Source organism: Prinia subflava, chromosome 7, assembly GCF_021018805.1.
Source record: "Prinia subflava isolate CZ2003 ecotype Zambia chromosome 7, Cam_Psub_1.2, whole genome shotgun sequence".
Taxonomy (NCBI): Eukaryota; Metazoa; Chordata; class Aves; order Passeriformes; family Cisticolidae; genus Prinia; species Prinia subflava.
Window position 1 is genome coordinate 5,577,698 of NC_086253.1, and position 23,375 is coordinate 5,601,072.

Consider the following 23,375-nt stretch of genomic DNA (forward strand, 5'->3'; position numbering starts at 1 on the left):
AACTTGAGGGGATCGACCTCGTTTCTCCACAGAGGGCGAGTGAAGGCGAGATGAGGCGGCGGATATGGGAAGGGGGAGGAGGGGTCTCTTGGCTGGGGGACTAGTGCGTGCATGTGGGCAAACCCCCAAACCCACGTTTTACTGCGGGGAAAAAAAAGGTGAAGAAAGCGCTTATTTGTATCACATACACCGCACAGCAGCTGCGGGGCGCCGCGGGCTCCGCGGCCCTCGCGCATCCCCTCAGCGCTGCCGCCCCTCGGCGCGAGAGGGGGCGGCGCCCCTGCCCCGCGCGCGGCCGCGCTCGGCCCCCATTGGCTGCGCGCCGCCACGTGCCGCCCCCGCCCGCGCGCCGGCTCCGCTACCTGCGGCGGGGCCGCGCCGCGCCCACAGCGCCGGGGCCGCCGAGCGCCGCCCGCGCCGCTCCGCGCTCACCGCGGCACCGCGGCGGGGGCAGCGCCCGCCCAGGCCCATGCGGCGGCGCGGGGCCTGCGGGCTTGGGCTGGAGCAGTCTGCAGGATGTGCCCCACCGCCAGCGCCACAGCTTCCAGGTCTCTTCCCTCCCTTCCAGGCAGGGAACAGAGGGGATGGATGGGGAGGTGGGGGCTGCGAGTTCTGGAGGAGATGGGCGGTGGAGGTCGTGTTTGCCTTGGGCTGGAGGGAGAGGATGTTTTAGCCGCGGCTGTCTTGAGCTCTGGAATAAAATTTACGGGCTTCTGCTTCTCTGCGGGTTCCGATAGGCGTTTGGTGAGGCATTCTGTCTTTTCATGCTCGGAGTGATGCAAATGCAAACCAGATACGGCTTCTGGCGTTACTGCCAAAACCTTTCTATTTGCTCCTTTCTATTTGCTTCAGCACTACTCACTAAAAAGAGCTTCCTTCCCCCCCCCCCCCCCCCCCGCCCCCCGCCCCCGGCCCCCGGCCCCGCTTTGTGCTGAGATTTGTTTTGTAATTATTTTTTCTGTTTCAGTAGGTAAGATCAAAATATAAGGCTGCTGGAGGAGGGATGTTTATTTTGCAGCTCTCTTTAGTTAGGGAAATGATTAGGAAGTGTTTATAAAATTACTGGATGTGAACAGCTCTGCGGTGGAAAATGACTCGCTTTGCCTCATTCTGGGGAAAAGGATAGATAAAGATGTATATTCATTATTTCTCTAAAGAAAACTCCTTGACATAAGTGCGCTTTTTTATGTTTCTGACGTGGATACGTGTTTTTAAACTGCAGTTTACAATGGAACTGTGCAGATTCAGTTTAGAGGGTTTTTTTTTTTCCATGCAGATTGTGTTATTCTATCTGTTATGCTGCAGTGACATTCCTATCTCCCTGTTGGATCATACAGCAGGAAACCTTGAGCTATCTCCCAAGCTCTCTGCTAGCCAAACGCAGGGAATTTCTTTTAAGAGGTCAAAATGCAGCTGGAGAGGTAAAGCATGAAAGCATTTTGGTGCATTGTCTGCTTCCGTGGGTTGATGAGAAATGAGCTCATCCCTCCTCTGGTTTCCTGCAACTTTTTGGGGTTTAGCGTCCTTCCTTCCATAGAGTTCCAGCAGATTAGCCAAGGGATTGACAGGCAGTTAGGAGCAGGATGCAGGAAGACAAAGTGTGGTAGCAGAAATTTCCTTTTACTGAGGAGAACGGGCTAAAAATGTTCAATTTTGTTTGGTTTGCATACATCAGATGCGAAGCTTGCCAAGACCGCTGCAGAGTTAAAGTGTTTGGTGGGCAGATTGTTTAGTTAAGAGACCCTGGAAGACTTCAGTAGTTCCTGAGTTATAATAAAGGCTAAGTAACTGAAAAAGACCCAGATAGTGCTTTAAACTTGTCATGGTGTAGTTCTTGAATTATGTGCGAGTCTGAATGAAACCTGCTCTAAGAGAACAGGTTAAAGCATCTCCAGTGCTTCAAAACCACACAGCTGTAACTGGACATAGGACTTCAGGATCATGCAGGAGTCTTCCATATCACAAGCAGCTTTCACTGATAATGTCATTCATAAATTATTAAAGATTTCCTTAAAACTTGTGTAGTCTGTTATTTTCCATTACTCCTATGGGAAGGCTATTCCTTTGCTGCTCAGGAATCTTTTGCCTGCAGTCCCTCTTTGTTTATGTCCAGTTTTTCCTGTGTACTAACGTTGTGCTTTGGTTTGAAAAGTTTGGTTTTGGCTTTGGTGTTTACATGTTTGGTGTATCTAAGGACAAACTTTGAATTCTTGTTTTGCAAAGCTGGGCAAGCCAAGCTCTCTGTTCTCCTTGGGAGAGGCTCTTCCTTTACCCACCCCTGCAGCACTCTCTGCAGCCTGTTAGGTCCTGAAGTCTTAAATTCAGAACTTAAGCATTAAAATTGTTTACAGCAATGTTCTTTGCTGTATTGCAATTTTATTTTTTGCCTTTTCTTTATGGGAGGCTTTTGGCATCTCCTCTCTTGCTTCTCTAGGCTCTAGTGTAATTTTACCATGATGTCTTGGAATGTTAGATGATAGTGTGGTAAAAATGCTGCTGTACTACTAACATTGTTAGCTGACATCAGGCTCTGAACATCCAGAGCAGGCAGGCCACTGTTTCTTACACAAATATCAAGGAAGGGAAAACTGGGATTTGCTCCAAAAGGAAAAGCAACAGGAGGATCTAAAAGCTTCCCTTGTAAGAAATAAACTTAACTTTTTAATGGCACACTGTTCACAACAACAATACTTTAAGTCACCCCTTCCTTCTTGCTTGGCTGGGACACTGAGTTTGTGTGGCTCATTTGTGAAGCAGAAAAGCTCCATATTCAGATGCTGCTTTTCTCTGTCACAAAGCATCAGCAGCCCACTTAACTGTTGAAGCACATTTTGTTGATGTTTCTCGTGTTTATTTATTTTTTTTGTCGTTACTCACTTGAGAGTGCCCGAAAGAGGTTTCACAGAAAAGCCTGCAAAGTTTGACTAGAGAAGAAGTGCTAAGTCAGATGTGAAATTAGGAGAATATCCCTGTTTGGAACATTGAACTGTCATTTAGAACCTCAGTAAGAGTTCTTTCCCTATAAAATTATTTCAGCAGGCACTATTAATGTCCAAACAGTTTCCTGTGAGTGATGCTGAGAGGAAGTGGTGGTGTTACACTCTGAATATCTCTAGTTAAGCTGATAATTGGACCGTTTTTGAGCTGAAACCATTTCTTTTGTAGTTTTATCTGGATGACCCAAGGTTAACAGCAAATTGTAGCCTAACTATGTGTATCCTTCCTAAAGGAAAAGAGTGCTCAAGCAGACACAGCTATGTAAGGTTGTTAATGGTTTTATGAGTTGGTGGTTGGTGTTGCAAAGAGGATGTAGGAGTGACCCATTAAACAGTTAGAGGAAAACAGGCGTGTCACTAGGCAAGGGTAGAAAAATCATGATGCCTCTAGAACTCTGATGTTGCTTGCTGGTATTCTTGGCTCCAGGAAAAATAATTTTCACCTGTCATCCTGTTGGTGCATTTGAGAGTTTCTGTCAACTGCTCTGAAATTCTCATTTGCTCCTTGTTTTGCTTTTTACCGATTGTGTCCACACAAATTTGATTCAGCAGTAAGTTCTCATTTTCTGAGGAGATGGATCTTAACCAAATGAGCTGCAGCTTGTACAGACAGCATTGTTTTAAATGTTTATTGTCTGATAAAAAAGCCTTTCTGGCCAAAGTTCATTTTGTAAGATGCATTATGCACTAATGTAATCAATTTCCTGTTGTATTTGCTTATAACCATATAATAGGCTAAACTTTTGTCTGCCATCACAGGTGTACTCTTCAATTAACCAAAGCAACTGGCTCTGTTCAATAAAACAGATGTGAAGTGCTTTTTTCATTCAATAGTAATAGGCACTAAGCAGATAATATTCCAAGAAAGTTTCTCAAGTGTCTAAATATGTTAAAGTACCAATTTTACTGTGGGATTTCATCTACTTTGGTAGATGAAGAAATAATTGGCAGAAGTCTCTAATTTTTAAATTTAGCTTTGCATTTTTCCTCTGGTGAGAAGCTGTCAGTCCCTAATTTGCAACAGCTCCCTGGATGCTGTCTCATTATGTCTTGTGATAGGAAGTGGTAGGGTGGTGATCAGGAAATTATTTGAAGATAAACATCCAAGAGTGAATATATTGCTACAAATCATAACACAAAAGTCTCACATGCTTTAGCATGTTCTTACTAAGTTTCCCTCAGATCATTAATATCACTGGAATTTTTCCTCATGCTTGTGGTTTTAAAGGATTTTCGTCATGTACCATTAAACAAAAATCCTTTAAGAAAGTATTTCAATGTTCATTGTGTCACAGATTTTCCAATCAGACACAGTTCCTTTGGATAACTTGTCTGTTGTTCTTCTTTCCCCACTTTTCCTGAATATTTTGTCAATATGGGCAAATGGAGCCATCCAGATGGGTGATGTTTTATTTTCCTTGTATAGATTTTAAATCCAATTTCAACATCTGGGCAGGTTGTTAGCTTTCCTGATCTTTTAAACCTGTGTTTAAAACTCAGCTAAAAGATTTGGACTCACTTCTGCAGAAGTCATTGGAAAGTTAACCTCATGAAATCCATCAAGGTCCTGTGTCAGGGCAATCCCAAGGACAAATCCAGGGAATGGATTGAGATTAGCCCTGAGAAGGAGTTGGGGATGCTGCTGGATGAGAGGCTGGACAGGACCTGGCCTTTTGACCAGGGCACAGAGTGACAGGGAAGTGGGAATGACTTCAAACTGACAGAGGGTTTAGATTGGATATTAGGAAGAAATATTAACACTGTGAGGGTTCTGAAGCCCTGGCACAGGGTGCCCAGAGAAGTTGTGGCTGCCCCATCCCTGGAAGTGCTCAAGCCCAGGTTGGACAGGGCTTGGAGCAACCTGGGATAGTGGAAGGTGTCCCTGCCCAGGCCAGGGGGGTTGGAACTGGATAATCCTGTGATTCCATCAAAGCCAGACAGTCCTTTACTACACTGCAGTTTCTGGAGTGCCTCTTGCTAGAGGATGTTCATGTATTTTCCAGATTGGTTGTTTTGTAATAACAAATTCTTCACGTCAAAAGAGAATATGTTTCCAAATTGGTTTTGTGAAATACAACAGTTTTGTATTAAGAAATAGTCAGTGTTTTGGATGGATAAAAATACCTTGGATTGCATTTGTAAGGCAGCAGTTTGACTGTACAACACTAGTAGCTGTGGAGTCCTTTGTATACAGTTTTAAAGGATTGCACAACTAACTCTCCTTAGCTTCAGCACTTTTTTCTTTGCATTACCATTTTCTCCCCTAATTGTTATTGGGATGATGCTTGATCCACTGTTGGTTTAAGAAGATTTGTCTATCATGTTTTATATAAACAGAGGTTATTTGCAAAATTTCTTTTTTATGGTTTACTGTTTCCAGTGAAGAGATGATGATTTTTGAAAGCATGGGAAGGTATCATGCTTTGATAGGAGACTTGAGGGGGAGTCCCTGAGTAGGGACACCTTGGGGGATCTGTGGACCTCCTATGCCACAGTAGGTATGCTGGTAAGAGACAGTGTTTAATCATCTGTTATTTTGTTCTTTCCAATATAAGAATTGATGATTAACAATTGTATTAATTGACAAAAATCCTATTACTTAAAAATTCCCTGAATCAAGACTGGTTTGCCCTTTAAAGAGAATTGAACAGATTGTGGGATGGATGTAAGAAGGAATTGGGAGAATTTTATACTGAGTTTTGAACCACTTTTATAGTGATGGGCTTTAAATAGAACAGAAGATGAAGAATTTAAAATTTTTCATATTCTTAGGTATCAGTGAGAGACTTTACTTAGTGGCTGGCTTTGAATCATAAACCAGAAAAGCTACCACCTAATTAGTCATTCCTTTCATTTCCTTTTTTTGATGTTTCAGCCCTTACATTTTGATTGCTGTGGATTTCAGTCTTGCAGAAGCAAACAAAATCACTCCTAACTGCAAATGTCACCAAGCTGTTTTTCTTGTTTTGACATAAATCAATAACATTCTCTTAAAATATTGTATCAATTTCAAAAACCTTAATGCAAATTAATAACTTGTCTATTTGGTCAATAATGAGGATAGATTGAAATGTGTAATCTTTCCATGGGCCCAACTCTTGCAAGTAGTCATAGACATTAATGTTGTAGTTGTCAATTTTTTGCCATCTGTTTTTTCCAAATGTGTCCAAAACCAATGTATAGTTGGTTTAAGTTTTCTTAATTATTCTCTTCTACCTTCTGGCATAAAGTTTTGCAGTATATCTGTGGAATTTTTTTTGTTTTGTTTAAAAGCCGCAGAACAGGAAATTCATACAGAATTCATTACTGAATAATGACCACATTTCAGTAAAACACCTTGCTCAAGTTTCATGTGTGAAAACACCTTCTCTGCTTTTGAACTTTACCTTTCTCTTTTGAAACAAATATTGCTCAAAACCAAGTAGCTTTCGTCTTTACTGATTTTGGAAATATGTTCAAGTAATTTATGTGTATCTTGTTTAGGGGAAGAGGCATGAAGTACGCAGGTGGGTTTTTGGGTATTTTTGCATTAGTTTTAGTTTCTGTTTCACTGGCTGCTCTAGCCCCACCATTCATGATCCATAATTCCTTTACATAGGTGTGACTTTTGGGTTTCCTTTCTGGGGGCTTTGCCCTGCAAGCTTCTTGATCTTGTTACATGAACTTCAAAGTCTTTGTGCAGCAAGACCTTGCCATTGACTGCCTTGTAAAGCTGCGTGTTTCCACTGCTTCTGGTGGTACAGGGAGAGGGGAAAGTTTAGGTGGAAGCATCACCTCTGTGGGTTGTGGTTTTGGGGGCTTAATGGTGGGGATGCAGGTGTGAGCACCATCCTGCACTCATGTGCAGGCTCTCTGCTCTGTCCTCTTGCCTGCTGAGAGACCTTGGCTTTGTCTTTGGGTAAATCCAGGTGCTGAACATAACCAAATGCATTTTCCAGGGTGTGGCAGTGGTTATGTACAACTTGCTACATGCTGCTTTTTAGCTTTTAGCATTCCCACATGAAAAGACTTCTGAAGGCTTAAATGAATTGCTTCTGAAATACTCCAAGTGTGGAGATGTTGTCTACTTAAGAATAACAGTGAGACAAAAGTAAATCATGGTAAAAGAATAACACCACAAAAAGCTTTGGAGTGTATTGTATTAATGGACACTTTAGCCTTAGGAGCAGCTTTGCACAGATCACTTAAGTTCAGTAGATGAAACTAATTTAAATCCCCCGGGTCCTCGCTAATTACACCACAATGAGTAGCTCTAGAAACGTCAATGCAAAATGTGGTTGTAATACCACAATACTGCTGAGCTGTGTTTTGTACACATATTTAGACATTTGCATTTATGGCTCTCAAAACAACTGTAGCAGGGCCCCTTCCTGAAAGAATGTAATGGTGTTTATATGCAACATCTCCTTGGTCCTCCTGGGATCTTGACTGCTCTGGTTCTCTGTGCAAACTCAGATTTTTTATTTATTTATTTATTTAAAGTTCAGGAAGATTTTGGGACTCTAAGGTGTTTGTTATTGCCATCTTGCTCTTTTGAGCGCTCTTACACCATCCCAACCAGTGGAAGGGCTTATTGACTTGAATAAGAATGCAGGATCCAACCATAGGAATTTTAAAAAAATGCAAATGCATTTTGACTCAGGTGTTGGTCTATATATACTGACTTGTTTGAGAAAGGAATCATCTGTCATGATCATAACTGACAAAAGTCAAACTGAAGTAAACTGTTGCAAAGGAAATGAAAACTGACACTTGATTATATAACAAAAAAAAAAAATCATTGTACATACTAAGAGATGGACTTGGAAAGGATGTGTTGAGGTGATTAAATTCTCTGTTTCATTATTTGTTTTTGCACATCCTGGATGAGTGAAGCAGGGAACAAGTGGAATTTATTTTGCTCAGAGTCAGGGATCACTTTCTGATAGCACTAGCTTATTGCAGTCTTGCATTCCCGTTTGATTCCCTTCTGTCTTCATCACTGTCCACCTCTTCAGTTCTTTCTCTATCTTTCAGATCTCTTGCAGCCTGGTACCAAGTTTGACTGATTTTTTTGTGCAAAATCTGTTCTGATCTAGGTTCCTGTGGACTGTGATCAAGTTACCTCTTTATGTTTACCCAAGAGAGAATTAATACCTGCATTGTTCTCCAGTGAAAATAGGTGAAGCTTGTTTCCTGCTTTTTCATTTTTTAAAAAGTCCCATTTTATGCTTCTCCCCAGCTGTGTTTGTGGAGATCCGTGGGGCTGAGAGATGTAATTGCTGCCTTGTTTTGTGCTGTAGCAGCTTTCAGTGGCCATGTCCCTGCCATGAGCCATTGGTGTTGGTGAATAATCCCATCTCTTTCACAAACAGTGCTGAGTGCCTCATGTTTGTGCTGGTGTGAGGCAGTCTCCTCTGAGGTGATCTGATGGAATGTCTTCTCTGTTCTATGAGGAGCAGTCCTGGAGCTTCCACATGGTCTGCAGGCTGTGTTCACTGTCTGCATCCTCTGCATCCTCTGGTCACAGCTCCTACTGTGTGCTGCTGTGATCTTGCTCCATGAGCTGGGGCTGCTCCCTGTGCATCCTGACACTGGGATCTCTGTCACTTCTAAGCTGTTTTAGTGTCAAGGTACTGGATGAGAGCTGCTGAGTTGACTTCTCTGTGTAGTGTGCAGGAAGGCTGTGTGTTGTAAAAGGTGATGGTAGCAGTCCTGCTAGGTTGGCACTGAACATCTCATGGTAGAGCAGTTCAAGTTTGTGATCCATAACTAACCCTGGGATATGGTCCTTGTAAAAAATTTTTGGACATCTTTACCCAAGTGGACTTGAATGATTTGCTGCCAATAGTAGCTGAGAGCAAACTGATGTGGATGACTGGGGTGGTGATGTCAACACACGGTTTTGCAGCCCAGTGCTGGTTTTATTCAGCAGTATAGATGCAGCCAATAAAGATGATTGCTCTGAGAAAATGAGGAGCTATTCAGGCCTAGTAGGTTCCCTGTGACCTGCTGGTTTGTTCTGTGTCCTGGTGTCCTGACAGGTTGTGTGGTAGATGAGTGTTGGATTTGATTTTCAACTTAACTGCTAGAATTCTGGGACACTGGGGGATGTTCCTTAAATTTACCCGTTAAATTTCATTTTACCCTGTTTCAAGACAAGATGGTATTGACTTCAGATTTTACAGTGCTTTCAGATGTCAAAAGGGCTGTAACAGAGGCCTGCAAATGAGTGCTGACAGCTCATGAAATTAGTAGATACAGTCAGGTGGGGAATTTGAGGTTTCTTAATGATGTCATAATAACCAAGTTACATTTGTTTGAGGTATAAGTGGTCAAGTTTCCTGCTGGCAAAAACCATTAGTGTTTTCGTGCCTTGCTGTGTTTTGTGGGTTGTGATCATTTGCATGTGACCCCTGAAAGCTGCCTGCACTTCGAAGGGCTTCAGATGCTATTGTTGATCTTTATATCTCCTTGTCCCACCCCCACAGTGTTTTTTGACATTTGACCTTCTACTGTGATTATCAAATCTGTTACTGAGAAATGATGACTGTGCAAAGAGACTGACTTTGAGTCATCTTCTGAATTAGACACCCTTGAAATTTCAGTGGTCTGGATTTGATATCTGGAGAGGGTCCTCCTGTGTCCTCAGCTCCTTCATCCCGGTGTTTAAGAACATCAGTTTTTTGTCCAATCAAACAGTGTTTAAAGTGGCAGTACAGGCTGGTTCAAATGGGTCATATCACCATCAACAGGAAAAAGAGGTGGAAAAGAGAATGAGGAAGATCATCCCTAGAGAAAAGCCTTCCCTTTGCCTTGCTTTTCTCTAGAAGTTCTTGTGACAGAACTCTTGGCAGGAGAAGAGGTGAACACCTTTGTAGTGGAGAGCAGAAAGGGTCAAGTGCTGAGATCAAAGGAAGGAGCAGGGCTGAAATCCTCCTCTGGAGGAGCAGGCTGCACCTTTCCATGGCTGGCTGATCAGAGAGTGCTGTTTTGGGTGGGCAGGACAGGAAAAACCCTTGCTTGTGTTCCTTCTCCCTGGGAAAACCAGCAGGCTTTTATGGGTGGGCTCTTTGTGGGGATTCCCTTCTCACATCTTTGGTTACTGGCAGCAGTGTGGAATGAGTGCCAGCCTGCATTTTTCTTCCCAAAATCATTATTGGAGGGTGCTGATAGAAACTGTGGGAGCAGCAAGATTGCTTCTTGTCAGCTAATGATGGTGCCCATCTGTGCTGGAGCACTGTGCAGTCCTGCTGGCTTCTCCCATGTTCTGTTCAGGGAGCTGCTGCTGTGCTTCCCTGGTGCTGGCACCTCCTGGTCCTGCAGTGTGCCAGAAGAAATTCCCTCCACACCCTCTCTGGTGCTGCTGTTGAAGTTGCTGGCCATGTTGTTGGGGCTGCTGAAGAGGTTGGTGCTAGATTCAGACCAGTGATGATGAGATATTTTTGCTTGGCCTTGGGGAGATGATTTGAAACGTTGGCTCCTGTTCTGAGGATGGCTTGTACGGGTTCTGCATGCTGACAGCATCCTTGAAGCCTAGTGGGAAGCATAGCACAGGGATTTGATTTTGATTCAGGTTCCTGAATACCCTGAGCATGTTGTTTAAATTGTTTGATCAGATCAGACAAAGTTGTGTGACAGTAACTGATGTAATCAGCAATTACTAGACTTCAGGCTTATGAAGAATGCAAAGACCTGGCAACATTTTTAGAATCAAGTTTTGGTGATGCAGCTGAATTGACTGAAGGAGCTCAGGAGAAATTCAGTATTCCTGGCACCATAACTAAGAATCGCAGTCTCCTTTGGGAAACAGTTGTCACTCCATGGGTGTCCTGTGAAGTTTTCTTCAATTCAGCAGAAGTTATGATAACTTTTTCTTTCTCTTTTACAGCAATGCTGAGTGACAGTAGCTCTGTGAAGCTGAAAAGAGATCATTCACCTCCTGTGCAATGGTGTAAGGTGTCTGCACATGAAGATGAGAAGACCAAGCTGGTTTTTAAAAGGTACTCGCAAGTAAGTGTCATTGTCACAGCTACACAGAGGACAGTTGTTCTACCCCCAGCCTGGGCAATTACAAAATGCATGCAGAAATCAAGGCATGGGATTACCACAGGCTGTGTGAATGGAGGGTTAAGCACACAGCTGTCCCTGGGACACTGAAAATGCTTCATGGAGGCCAGGCTGACTTGTTGTACCCATTTGCCCAAGCCAAAGTGAGATTCTAGTAGTTCACTCACAAGTATTTCTAGTCTTTTTTGTATGCAGATACATAAGAATGCTGAATCTTTACAGCCTGATAACTGAAGGGATGGAAGGCCAGTGGATGTTGAGTGTGTGTCCTGGGGAGGTGTTTTCATATAGCTAATTTGTTATGAAGACTTCTGGAATGCTACATCAAAAACCTTACTCCATTGTTTATAGCTCGACATCAAATTAGAATCAAAGGGTGTGTGCACACATAGATCCAGGACCATATTTTATACCTAAAATGTTCACTACTGTGATGCTACATGAGTTTTTAGGTCTTAAAGCTAAAAACCCAAGGACAAACTGTTACATACACAGGTGGATATAACCTGAACGGTGTAACCCCAGCTGAATGTGGGGATACTCGATAAACTTCTGGAGGAAAACCAGCCTCATTTGTCAGCTGTGAATCCCCTGCTGACTGATCTCCAGGGGTTGCAGCCCAATGTGCTAATGGAGCTCTTAGGTCACCTATCAGTGGAAAATGTAATTTAGAGAAGTGAGGTGTGAGAGCAGTGCTTCCAGTGATCACCTTGTTTGCAGCCTGTACTGCACACTGACTGCTGGGATTGCCTCTATTAGTCCATATAGTACAAGCTCTTTAAAAAAAACCATTAAAAATCTGTATTAACTTCACCTGAGTGAGTTTCAAAAAGCACTGTGTACTTAATAACTTAGATATTTTTAAAGACATTGAAACTAATGTCCAGCCATTAGGAAACAATAGGAAATGAAAATCAATAAGGAAGCTCAAACTACATAATTGAGCAACAGCCACAAATTTAACCAAATAATGATGTAAGTATTCTACAGATGGGTTTAAACATGAAATGAGCTAAGTGACTTTTTGGATATCAACAGTGGTATTCCTTAGGAATGAGAAAGTAGTAGATCAAAAATATGAATAGTCCATGTTCTCAGTTTTCAAGTTGGTTGGATTTCTTCTGCTGCATGTTTTGAGGTGTAAGTAACTAAGGCTTTTCAGCCTGAGCATCTAAGTTCTGCATTCCGGCCTGGCAGTGAGTTAAAAGTTTTGTTTCAGTGGGTGGCCATTGGCCCAAAATCATGCAATTTGTAGTTCCAGCCTTTTTTTTCAGCTTGCATGGAAGTATGTTTTCTAAGATATGACTTTAAAGAAGAAAAAAAAAGTTACTCTTGTTTTCATTATGTGAGGAGAACTGTTTGACTCATCAGAGATGCATTTAAAGTAAATGATGCAGGTATTTTCCTTATTTAGGCATCTATATGTGTTGACACTTTCCTGCAGGTAACTTTGAATAGTTATACAAGACTTCAAGAGAACAAAGCAACAGGGTTTTGTTTTTTTTGTTTGTTAGATTCAAATGCAGGTATTCACATGAAGTTCAACTGTCTTAAATTTGCTTAAAAATATTGATTTAATAGTTGACTGAACATCAGAATAAATATTTTTTTGTTTCTCTCTCCTATCCCTCACTGTTTGTTTTTAGAATTCTTGCACTGTTTGTGGTTGGAGGGTGCTTCCTTTATATCCTCAAATTACATTTTGGCCCTGAGGAATGTGACAGAACACAAATGCCATATGTGGACCTCGATCGTGTAAGGGTTGGTATTTTTTGGCTTTTTTTTTTCACTTGCCTTGAAAAAAAATGTTATTAATTGACAATACAAGAGTTATAGGGCTTTGCAACAGAACTAGAATGCTGAAATTCTGTTGAGCAGAAGTATATTTTGCTTCATTTCATGCCACAGACATACTGTTTTTTGTTCTTGTATAGTGACAACAGAAGCACATAGAGAAACTGAGTTTTTAGGGGTAAAATTAGATAAGTGTGACTTTAACATTTGAAATGAACATGTCATCAACCCATTGTGTCATTGCAGATGACACTGGTGATCAGAAGATTGATGCAAATGACAAGTAACATACTGAAAAAAACCCAAAACAACCCAAACCTAACATATTAAACCAAAGGGCTTTTTCTTTTATTTCACCTAAGTCAGTTTCCCAGGCTGCTTTGCCTTGTAGTTGCTCAGCTATTTTTGGAATTACAGGGCAAATGTGCAGCAGGGTGCAGCTTTTATTTCATTTATTCATTCAAGGTAGCAGCTACTTATTTTAGCTACAGTTTTGCATGCAGCTTTTAAAGATGTGTAACAGACACCACTAAAACTCTTGCTACTATCCTATTTGCACTTTATATCAGAACTTACCTGGGTTAGGGCTGTTAGATTTCTGTCTTTCAATGTCTCAATCCTAAAAGGAAAGTTCCAGCAGAAGCCCTGGTTTAAGACAGTCTGATCTTAGCATTGCTGCACATGCATCCTCCCCCACTTGCCATCATCTTCAGTGCATATCTTTCCCCTTCTGAGCTTCTTTGTCTGCTTTTTTCTCATTTGGCTTACTGTTTTTTTCAATAATCTTCTTGATTGTGAAGAACAAACACATTAAACCAAGCACACCTGAAGATTCCATGGGCTGTGTTTATTGCTGTCTTTAAAAGTACATAATGAAGTTGCTCAGTCATGCTTTGCCCAGTGTGGTGTTTGTGCAGAAACCTTCACAATGGTGGTAGAGGAAGTTCTGTAGGTCACTCTTGGTTTAAGAAAAACTCCAAAAAACCAGCAGCAGAACTTCCCTCCCTGTTCCCTCAGTTGCACACTATTATTAGCAGTGTCTCAAGTGAATCTTGTGTCTCTGACCCCCTGTGTGCTCATGGTTTTTTTTAATTAAGTGGAGGAAGCACCAACAGAGTAGACTGGGATAGATCTGATGCAAACAGATGATATGAAAGATATGATGCAAACAGGATTTGTTTGAGCTGATAAAAGTAATACCTTTGCTGTTTCTCTTTTTACATCAGATACCAGCTTGCCACTATAGATTTCTAAAAATGGACACTAAGAATGTTTTGTTTTTGTTAAAGAGATGAATCAATGTGTAGTTTTGTCTGTCACTTCAATCTCTTTATGCAATATGGAACTGTAGTCTCTTATTTTGGTGACTAGTCTGCGAGAAGGTCTGAAACACTCCCACCTGGCATTCCTTTTAAAGTCATGTTTTAGTCATTAGCACTTCAGCAATATTTATGGAAGAAGTGTTGCTTCATTGTGATGAGTAAGCAAGTCCAGCTGCTGTTGCACAGAACTTTTACCCAATGGAAGTGTCTCTGGTGGAATCCTACCACAGGCAGATCTCAGATCATGCATTTGAGCAGAGTGGAATTCCACTTGCTGCTAAATTGGAGAGGTAGAAGTATGTCTAGATTTTTTTTTTATTTGATGTTGGAAGTGTTAGTACAAAGGGCTCATTTTGACTTGACACTTTCACTACCTTAATATATTCTTTAGAAAACCTCGTATCTAGATTTAAGGGGTTGAGAGGAGAGGAATTCCTCTGCAGATTTTCATCGTGCACTGGCTCATATCTGCATTTGAGTAAATGCTTTAAAATGGCTGTACTTCCACCCTGAAGCTTTCTTTATAACCTCTGCGTTTGCTAAGCTGCTGGTGGTCAGCTGGTGGGCCACATTCCGAGGGCTTTGTGCATTCCTGCAGCTGCATTTCCTGGCTGAAATCCTGTGTGTTTTGTTGCAGAGGGCACAGCAATTTGCCAGCGCCGTGCTGCAGGAGCAGTGCCGACCTTCTTACGCCAAGAAAGAGATGGGGAAATTGTTTGCAGAGAAATACAGCATGGACATAGCTCCCTTTGTAAGGAAAAATATAAATGAAGATGAAGGTTTATTTAAATATGAACCTCCATTTGGATTTCACAAGTTCTTTGATAAACTAAAAGATCTCCTTGAACTCTTACCTGAGCACGATCTACCAGAAGATTTGAAGTCAAAGCACTGCAAGCGTTGTGTTGTTGTTGGCAGTGGTGGAATTCTTCATGGATCAGGGCTGGGTCACTTACTGAATCAGTTTGATATTGTTATAAGGTATGTATTTTCCATTTGAGGACTCCAACTACTTCATCACTTTATGATCCAGCATTGCTTTTTAAGGGGAAAATATCTCCAACATTGATGCAACTTAAAAGAGTTTCTAAAAGTGGTTTCGAGAAATTTACTTGTGTCTTGGTGGAATTTGAAGTCTTAGGAGCAAAATAAATTGTCATATTTACCAGGAAGAAATTCAGTGTAATTATTTGTGGACTTCAGGTACAAAGCACACATGGGCAGAAACTAGATAGAAACTAGTGACATCATAGGCAAGTAGACAGTACTGGGTTTATTGTTTCACATTTTAAAGCTTTCAAATCTTGAACTTCAGGACTTAAGGGCTCACCTCTGCTTTTTTCCCCATGGCTTGTTTGGGTGTTTATTTGAAAGATTTTTTTTATAACAGCTATTTCAAACACAATAAAAATTAATTGGTGTTTTAGTGCACAGTTTGCTTACACACTTTATAGCACACTTATCTTCCCTTATCTTTATGAGGTCAGTGACTGCTTTTTGTGATTGCCATGATTTCTGGCATCTGCATTACATGCTCTTTATTTGTGCCTTCTGAATAGTATGGTTTAAAGCTCCTGCTTGTTTTGAATCATGTAAAGTCACAGATAAAATTAATAAAGCGTTTTCCCAACTTGTTTTGTAAACTAAGGCTTGCTCCTCTTATTAAGGGAATATTTTATTGAGTCAATAGCCCTTATTCAAAGGTTAACAAACCTGCCAGCGTGTGGAGTGGCAGAGAAATTGCATTAGCTGTCCTCTGAAATTAGGGCTGGCAGGATGAAGGTGATTTTTCTGCTGATGTAGGAAAGTTTGCAGGACTTGAGTTCTTCTGCAGAACTCATGGAGAGAGATGATGCCATTCTTGTCAGCAGATGAAGATGTGCCAATATCTGAAGTTTTTGGTGGACTGGAACGATGTAAACCCACAGGATACATTCTATTGCACTGGAGGGATAATTTGAATGATTTTTGTGTGGAATACTCATGAGTGTGTGTATATATAAATATATATATGAAAAGGATAACACAGGTGACAATGTGTGTTTTCTTCCTCTTCCACTTTTAAGCTTCTCTGAGTTGACACAAAGCAATAGATAGGAAATTCTGCAAAGCTGTCTTAAGTCACTTTACTCTTCAAGCTTTTCTTTCCAAAGTTCTTCACTTGTGCCATTTAATCTAGAAATAGAATTGGCTTCCTCCCAAAGATAAGGGCTGCAAGAGTGCGTGAGGCAGGAACATGGGGGTTGTGAGAAAACACCATAGTCTGTTCTGTTAAAAATCTGTGGGCCAGATAATAGATAAGTTTTTGCTTAGTGTCTGATATTTTAATGAGATTGTAGCCTGTTTATTTAATACCTCATGTTGTGGGTTTCTTCTCCCCAGGTTAAATGATGCACCAGTTCAAGGCTACACGGATCATGTTGGTAACAAAACAACAATACGGATGACTTACCCCGAAGGAGCCCCCCTTTCTGAACACGAGTATCCTCCTGCAAGCTTGTTTGTGGCTGTGCTGTTTAAAAGAGTTGATTTCAACTGGCTTCAAGCCATGGTAAAAAATGAAACCTTGGTACGTAATGTGACAGTCTCATGTACCTGTATTTTTGTTTGTTTTGTTTTCTAATGGTTAAAGAAGCTGATTGATCTGTTACTTTCTGGTTTATCGTGCTGAGAGTCTTTTATATAACCTTGTGGGTTTTTTTTTTTTAGCTCTGTCTCCTAGTTACAGTTAGACCAGCATTTGTGTTGAAGCCCCGTGCTGACAGTAACACTTCTCTTTTGTGGAGATATTGGTGGTTTGCACCAGGCTACGTGACATACTGAGTGTTTACTGAAGTGGAATTAATTTCACATTTGGTTTAAATGACTGCAGGGCCCAAAATAGAAATGAGATTTCTGAACGCCAGTCCATTTCTTTTAGAAACTAAAAAATTGTAGCAACTACTGGGCATACATGGAGTTAACATGTAACTGAACATTTGTGTGATGTTCCTGAATTATGAGGTTGCTTTTTTTTTCATTAAATATTTAAAGAAGTGCTGAGATTCCTAAGGAACTGATGGAAGGGTTTGATGTTTTCAAATTAATGTGAATTGGTGGCTTCTACCTCTTTCAATCTTCAAGGCAGATAATTTCAGTATGTAAAAATTACTGAGAAAGGTTTAGAAGAAGGCCTGTCAAGTCTTTTGAGAGTTTGATCTATGCTAGTTTAGGTACTCCAAATCTCCTTCTTAATTCTGTGATTTTTATAATATGAGAAGGTCTGTTTAATCTTGACCATGAGTATCCACTACTACACAGAAGAACCAGGAAAATGCTTAAGGGACTGCAGCATCTCTACCATGAGAAGGGCTGATAGAGCTGGGAGTGTTTAGCCTAGAGAGGAGAAGGCTTCTGGGGGCTCTTATTAATGTACATAAATATCTGAGGGGAGGGTGCAAAGAGGATGGAGCCAGGCTCTTTTTGGTGCTGTGCAGGGACAGGACAAGAGGGGGATTGGCAAGTGAATATCCGTGGACATCTTTCTTACAATCATCTAGACATGGTCCTGAGCATCTGGCTGGAGGTGTCTGCTTGAGCCAGGGGAGTTGGACCATGTGGTCTCCAGAGGCCCTGTCTAACCTCAGTGGCTCTGTGATTCTGTGAACTGCAATCCTGCTTCTCTCAAATACTCAAATGTCAGCTCTCAGCTCTCTGTGCAGGCACTGCTACTGGAGTAAACCAATCCAGGGCATTGTTGGGACAACATGAGCACTGCAACCTGTATTTGATCAGTTCAAGCTGTTGTTCCTTAGAGCCTGTTTAAAAAAAATACAGATCTGTGTTGGAGCTGTATCAGTTCTATCATTTGCTTAATGCTGCCCATTTAATGGAAAGGCTTGAAGAATAAGTGTGATGCAGTATTTTTTCTTCCATTAGCAGGCATCTAACTGCAGTGGCATGAGATTAGAATCTGGGTTTCTGAGTCCTGTGTAAATGCTCTTCTGAAGGGTTGCTAGGTGCATGCTGTCAAACAACAGCTCTTCACTTCAGAGCTTGAGCACAATTGTTTTAAATCCAGCTTTTGCTACAGAATCCCTGATCAATGTTTGTGGAAAACTGTGGTTCCCTTCCCCATTTCTTTAAATATTGCTGCCTGCTCAGCTGTGCTGGGGTAGCCCAAAGAACCCATGGTTGTTGATGAATATGTTGACTGATGAGCACAAAGAGCAGTCAAATACTCAAAATTAACAACTATTCCCTCTGCTGTCCTCTGCAATTCCAGGTACTTTGAAGGTTTTCCCTTTTTTGGGTCAGTCATTTGATCTGTACACTGATACTTCCAAATCACCTTAGCTATAACCTGTTTCCTAAATTTTTCAGGATCACTGGTGAATTCTGTAACTTGCATACTGTGCTTGTCTTAGAGTTTCCCTCTGAAGTCTATTTTTTATTTCTCTTAGCCTCTGTGGGTGCGACTCTTCTTTTGGAAGGAGGTTGCTGAGAAAATTCCTTTCACATCAAAGCAGTTTCGGATCCTGAATCCAGTCATTGTCAAAGAGACAGCTTTGGACATTTTACAGTTCCCTGAGCCTCGATCAAAATTCTGGGGTTGGGATAAGGTAAGAAGTTTCCTTTCACCAAAAGGAGACAGTAAAATACAAGGCAAATAAAATAAGAATCTGAAAAACGTTTTGGGCTTTTTACTTTCTCTGTGCAGTTTCAAAGCTGGTCTCAGGTAATAGGGAAATTACTGTGCTCTCAGAAGGCCCTTGTATTTTCTTGTGCAAAATCAAAGTAAGATTTCAGCTCCCTTTTTCTGATGAGCTGTTTTGCCTGTGTATGCTGACATGAAATGGCATTCAGATGCAGTGAGACATAGACTCATTCCAGTGTTTAAAAACATGCATTTGATGTATGTTAAGCCTGTTAAGCCTGGCCCTGTTAGGATAACCAGCTGCAGCCAGATGTGTCTCCAGCTGCAGGAGAAGCAGAGAGAGCCTGGAAACCAGGCCAGTGTAAGGCAGCCTTCCAGCTGCTGGAATTGCTGTGTGTGCCAGAGAATTCTCAGCTGCTGCTGGCATTTCCTCCCTTCGTGTCTTTTGCTCCAGCAGTGGTACAGAGTGATGAAATGCCTGGTTTAATCATACACTGCATTTTTGATACTTTAACTGCATATTTGAGAAATTGGATGTCACCAGTTGTTTTGAACTAAAAATACCGATTAACCACCATCTTTTTAAGTTTTGTGTGAAAGTACTTAAGATTACTGCACAAATATCTGAAGGATCTTCTCACATTTATTTATCCAAATTACGTAATATACCAAGCTGAGTATCTTAATGGTAATATAGTAAATTTGCCTTCTTCATGGGTTTTTCTGTGAGAAAAGTCATACTGTGAAGAATACTGCTAGAGAGCCTGTTGTTGCTCAAGAGTTAAATAAGGACATCAGGAAATATCAAGTTTAACTCTGTGTCAGGAGTTGTTTGACTGTTTGAAGTGAAGGTTCACTTGCAGTTTAACTACACAGTGTTAGGGCATCTTGCCTTCACAGGAAAAAAAATTAGTGTTGACAGCCAACAGCCAAATACTCAAATTGTATCAGTGTTTTGCCCTGGAGCTTTTAGTTGTACTTGATCATTGAATTGATTTTTAGTTGTACTTTTAATTGATTTCTGTTTTAAATGAAGAGAGGGAATAGACAAAGTCATTAAATTGTGTAAAGGACAATATGCTTGAACTGAACAAATTTCACTTTTCTCCCTTTTTAGAATGTACCTACAATTGGGGTCACAGCAGTTGTTCTGGCCACACATTTATGTGATGAAGTGAGCTTAGCAGGTTTTGGATATGACCTGGATCAGCCCAGCACACCTTTGCACTATTACAACAACCTCTGCATGGCTGCCATGAAAGAACAAACTATGCACAATGTGACAAGTGAAACAAAATTCCTGCAAAAACTGATCAAAGAAAAAGTGGTCAAAGACCTCACTGGAGGGATACACTGTGAGTTCTGCAGCAAAGACAGCTAGTGACTGACTTGCAGCATGAATGGGATTTGTTACATTGCTGGAGGTTCAGCTGGATCAACCCTTTCCCTCTCCTTAGTTCTTTAAAATGTATGTGAAATGGATGTGGAGTCCCTTGCTGCCTTTTTTAATGTTGTGTTCAAGCTGATGGACTTCTAATGTTGGACTTCTAATTTCCGTGTCAGATTTTACTTTGCACATTTCTGTGAATAGCTGTGTACATATGACTCGAAGTTGAAAGACATCCATTTAAAGTATTTAATGTTTTAAGTTGTCTGAATAAAAGCAGGATTTTTTTTTTGTTTTCAAATGCCTATGGAACACACATGGCTGGCCTGAATTGTCTTAACAGTATACAAGAGTTATTTTCCTCTGATCTGCTGTCTTTGTTGATCTGATTCTTGGTATCCTGACTCCTTTTCATGCATGCCATGAAAAGAAAGGCATATGTTTCCCAAATCTTTCATGTCTTGAACTTGAGCATTGCATTTACTCCTCAAATATTTATATTCTTTTGCTAATACATTTTTGGGAGGTGAAGGAGTGGAATTGAAGGAAAAGGAATTGTTGTGGCAACAACTGAGTAGTAAGTACTTTGATGTTGATGATTGATATTAAAATCATTGATGTATTAACATTTTGGGTTGGAATCCTGCTGTATGGAGCACATTTAGGCCCAGGGCACTCTAGAAGAGGATTTAACCAGGAGGAGACTTTAACCCAAACCAGGTCATTTGTCATTTCCATTCCTGAAGATCCTCCCAAATGTTGCTAACTAGATGATTTGCAGCAGAGTTTAGCTACCCAAATTAATGTTCTGGCATTAGTACAAAATCTGCCCCTTCTTTAAAATTTATTTTTAGAATGACTTGAGAATCACTGGTTCTATAAAACACTGGTTTGTATCAATCATTTAGCAATACTAAAATCTATGATTAGATTACGATTTCCACTGGTTAATTTTATGATCCTTAAGTAATTAATTATAGATATTGTCACCTTAATAGTTTGCAATGCTGATAACCCTTGTGAAGTCCAGTATTGACTATTTAATTTGAGAGGTAGAGTTGTTGGTTTTCCCCCCAAATCAGTTATTTGGGTGAGTGTATAAGTTAAAAAGAAAATGAATTTCAGAAACTAGCATAATCTAGTACCAAGATAGATAACTGCTGAGAACAGCAAATTTAAAATTCAAAAAGAGATAAGAAAGCTACAGATGTGTGTTCTTGGGGGTGGAAATCAGTACACTGCAAAGGCACTGGGCTGTGCAGATCTGTAAGCAAGTTTTTCTGTTAATATTTTTGTTATTAGTAGAGTATCAGGAGTGACTGTTTGCACTGAGGAGTGCTGTTACTCAATCCACAGTATGTGAGAAAAGCTTCCTTTGGGAGTGAAAGCTTGTCAGCAAATCAGTCAAAGGTTGGCCTAGAAACATTGTTCATAGTCATGGACTCTTCACGTGGTGGAAGTTCCCACTTTTCTTTGTTATGGACAAAGATATGGATGAAGTTGTAGTTCTATATTTTAAAAATACTCACGTGGAAATGCAAGATTAGGGTGGTTGTGTTTTGGGATTTTATTCTGTGGAAAGAAGATGTAATGAATGATAATGTTAGAATGCAGGAGCAGCAGACTGATGCTCACTGTTATACTAAGAGGCAATAAAAGGGCATCAGATTGTAAAGCATAACTGAAGAAAGTTTTGGACCTCTTCTTTCCTAAGTCCCACATGTCTACATGTCCTTTAAAGTCAGTAGTGGGGGCTGAACAAATTTGAAAATCAGGAATTCTTGTGTCTGGCACTGTCTGTGTTTATAGCAATAATATTAATCTGGCCTCCTCCTCCATGAAAAGCATTGATTTTTATACTAGCAATAAATTTCTAGTCTGGGGTTGCTTTTTTTTTTTTTTGTAAGTATATTATTTAATTTAAAGACATTGCATATGTGAAGAGTTTTATACAAATAGTCCTTTAGTTAATATATTAAAATGTGGTAATTATTTCCTCCTGGTATTTAAACTGGAAGCAGAATACCTTAATTTCATTCAGTATTAATGAAATTTTGGAAGATTTCAGAATATGTGTGTTAGGAGGATGTCTTGAATATACCAGAAGTATGTGTTTCTGAGCACCTGGTCCCTCACCACTTTGTTTTGTTCAGCAACTTAAAAATAATCAGTTGATAAATGTAAATGCCAATAGCTTTTTGAAGATGCTGTATTTACTGTCAAAAATCACAAATTGTGTGGATGTAGGATTAGATTTCCTACCAGTTTTGTGGCTTGTGATAAAAAAAGCCTTGTTCTCCATGGTAGTCTGTGCAGACTTGACACTCTGTGAAATGGCAGCAAAAAGCAATAAACTGATGAAACCACTTTCTATTTATGTACTTGTTGATCAGTTTGGCCTTTTGTTCTCCCTCCTTTATTAAGGATTTTACATGTCCTGCTGAACCAGGTGAGAGTCTTGATCCAATCCCACATACTCCAAAACAAGGGAGGTGGTAGCTGGTAACTTTTTCTCTGTTCATTTTTGCCCTATTAATGCCTGTCAGTGGAATTATCTGTCTGGTGCTTGGAAGAGAGAAACCCCCTCAACACTGACCAAATTGTGGGCTTCCAAGATTTGGAAGTTAAGGCAGATGAGAATATTTTGGACTGGGTTATAACATTGGCCGTAAAATCAGGGGTGTGTCTCCTAGAATGGTGTAAACACTGCAGCTCCTGATCTGTGCCTCAGCCTTGCTGGAAGTGAGATAAAAACAAAGCTCTGAGTGTTCTGTTGCTGTTTCACAGATTTATGCTTTGCAAAGAATCTGCATCATCTTTTGTAAATAGGCCTTGATAGTGTTTGGTTAAAAAGTCACCAAAGAGCTTGAGAGCTGTGATAAAGCCATTGTGTTCGGCATTAATTCCTCTTTGTAACTCTTTTCCTAGGAGCTAGTACAGCCAGGGCTCTGCCTTATCTATTCTGGTGCTGAATTTTTTCGTGGTTCCTGTGCAGGAAGTTGCACAAGGAGACTGAAGAGCTGCCCTGCTTGACTGTGGAGTGGGGAAGTGCCACAAAGGGTGACTGCAGCCTGTGGCGGGTTGGCATCGAAACTGGGTACTAAACTCCTTGGGACTGTTGAGATGCTGATAAAGATCTGAAGAGAGTTCAGCCTCTCCAGTGCATGGTTGTGTGTTGATAGCTCCAGCTC

The 23,375-nt window shown here is 40.8% G+C and overlaps 1 protein-coding gene across 8 annotated transcripts; it reads left to right on the forward strand.

The window, feature by feature from the left end:
* The first annotated feature begins 370 nt into the window (after window positions 1–370).
* Window positions 371–22,565, forward strand: ST3GAL5 (ST3 beta-galactoside alpha-2,3-sialyltransferase 5). 8 transcript variants are annotated; one of them, XM_063401422.1, is made up of 8 exons: window positions 486–548; window positions 8,075–8,157; window positions 10,867–10,978; window positions 12,692–12,806; window positions 14,799–15,142; window positions 16,544–16,730; window positions 18,604–18,762; window positions 19,915–22,565. In XM_063401422.1, exons 3-8 carry the CDS (start codon window positions 10,869–10,871, stop codon window positions 20,176–20,178), a joined length of 1,179 nt encoding a protein of 392 aa, XP_063257492.1. In that variant the 5' UTR covers window positions 486–548; window positions 8,075–8,157; window positions 10,867–10,868; the 3' UTR covers window positions 20,179–22,565. The 8 variants fall into 8 exon arrangements, with proteins under 8 accessions (XP_063257490.1, XP_063257491.1, XP_063257493.1 ...); XM_063401420.1 differs by lacking the exon at window positions 8,075–8,157 and having other exon boundaries at window positions 371–568; XM_063401421.1 differs by lacking the exon at window positions 8,075–8,157 and having other exon boundaries at window positions 371–568; window positions 12,692–12,800.
* Window positions 22,566–23,375: the final 810 nt, after the last annotated feature.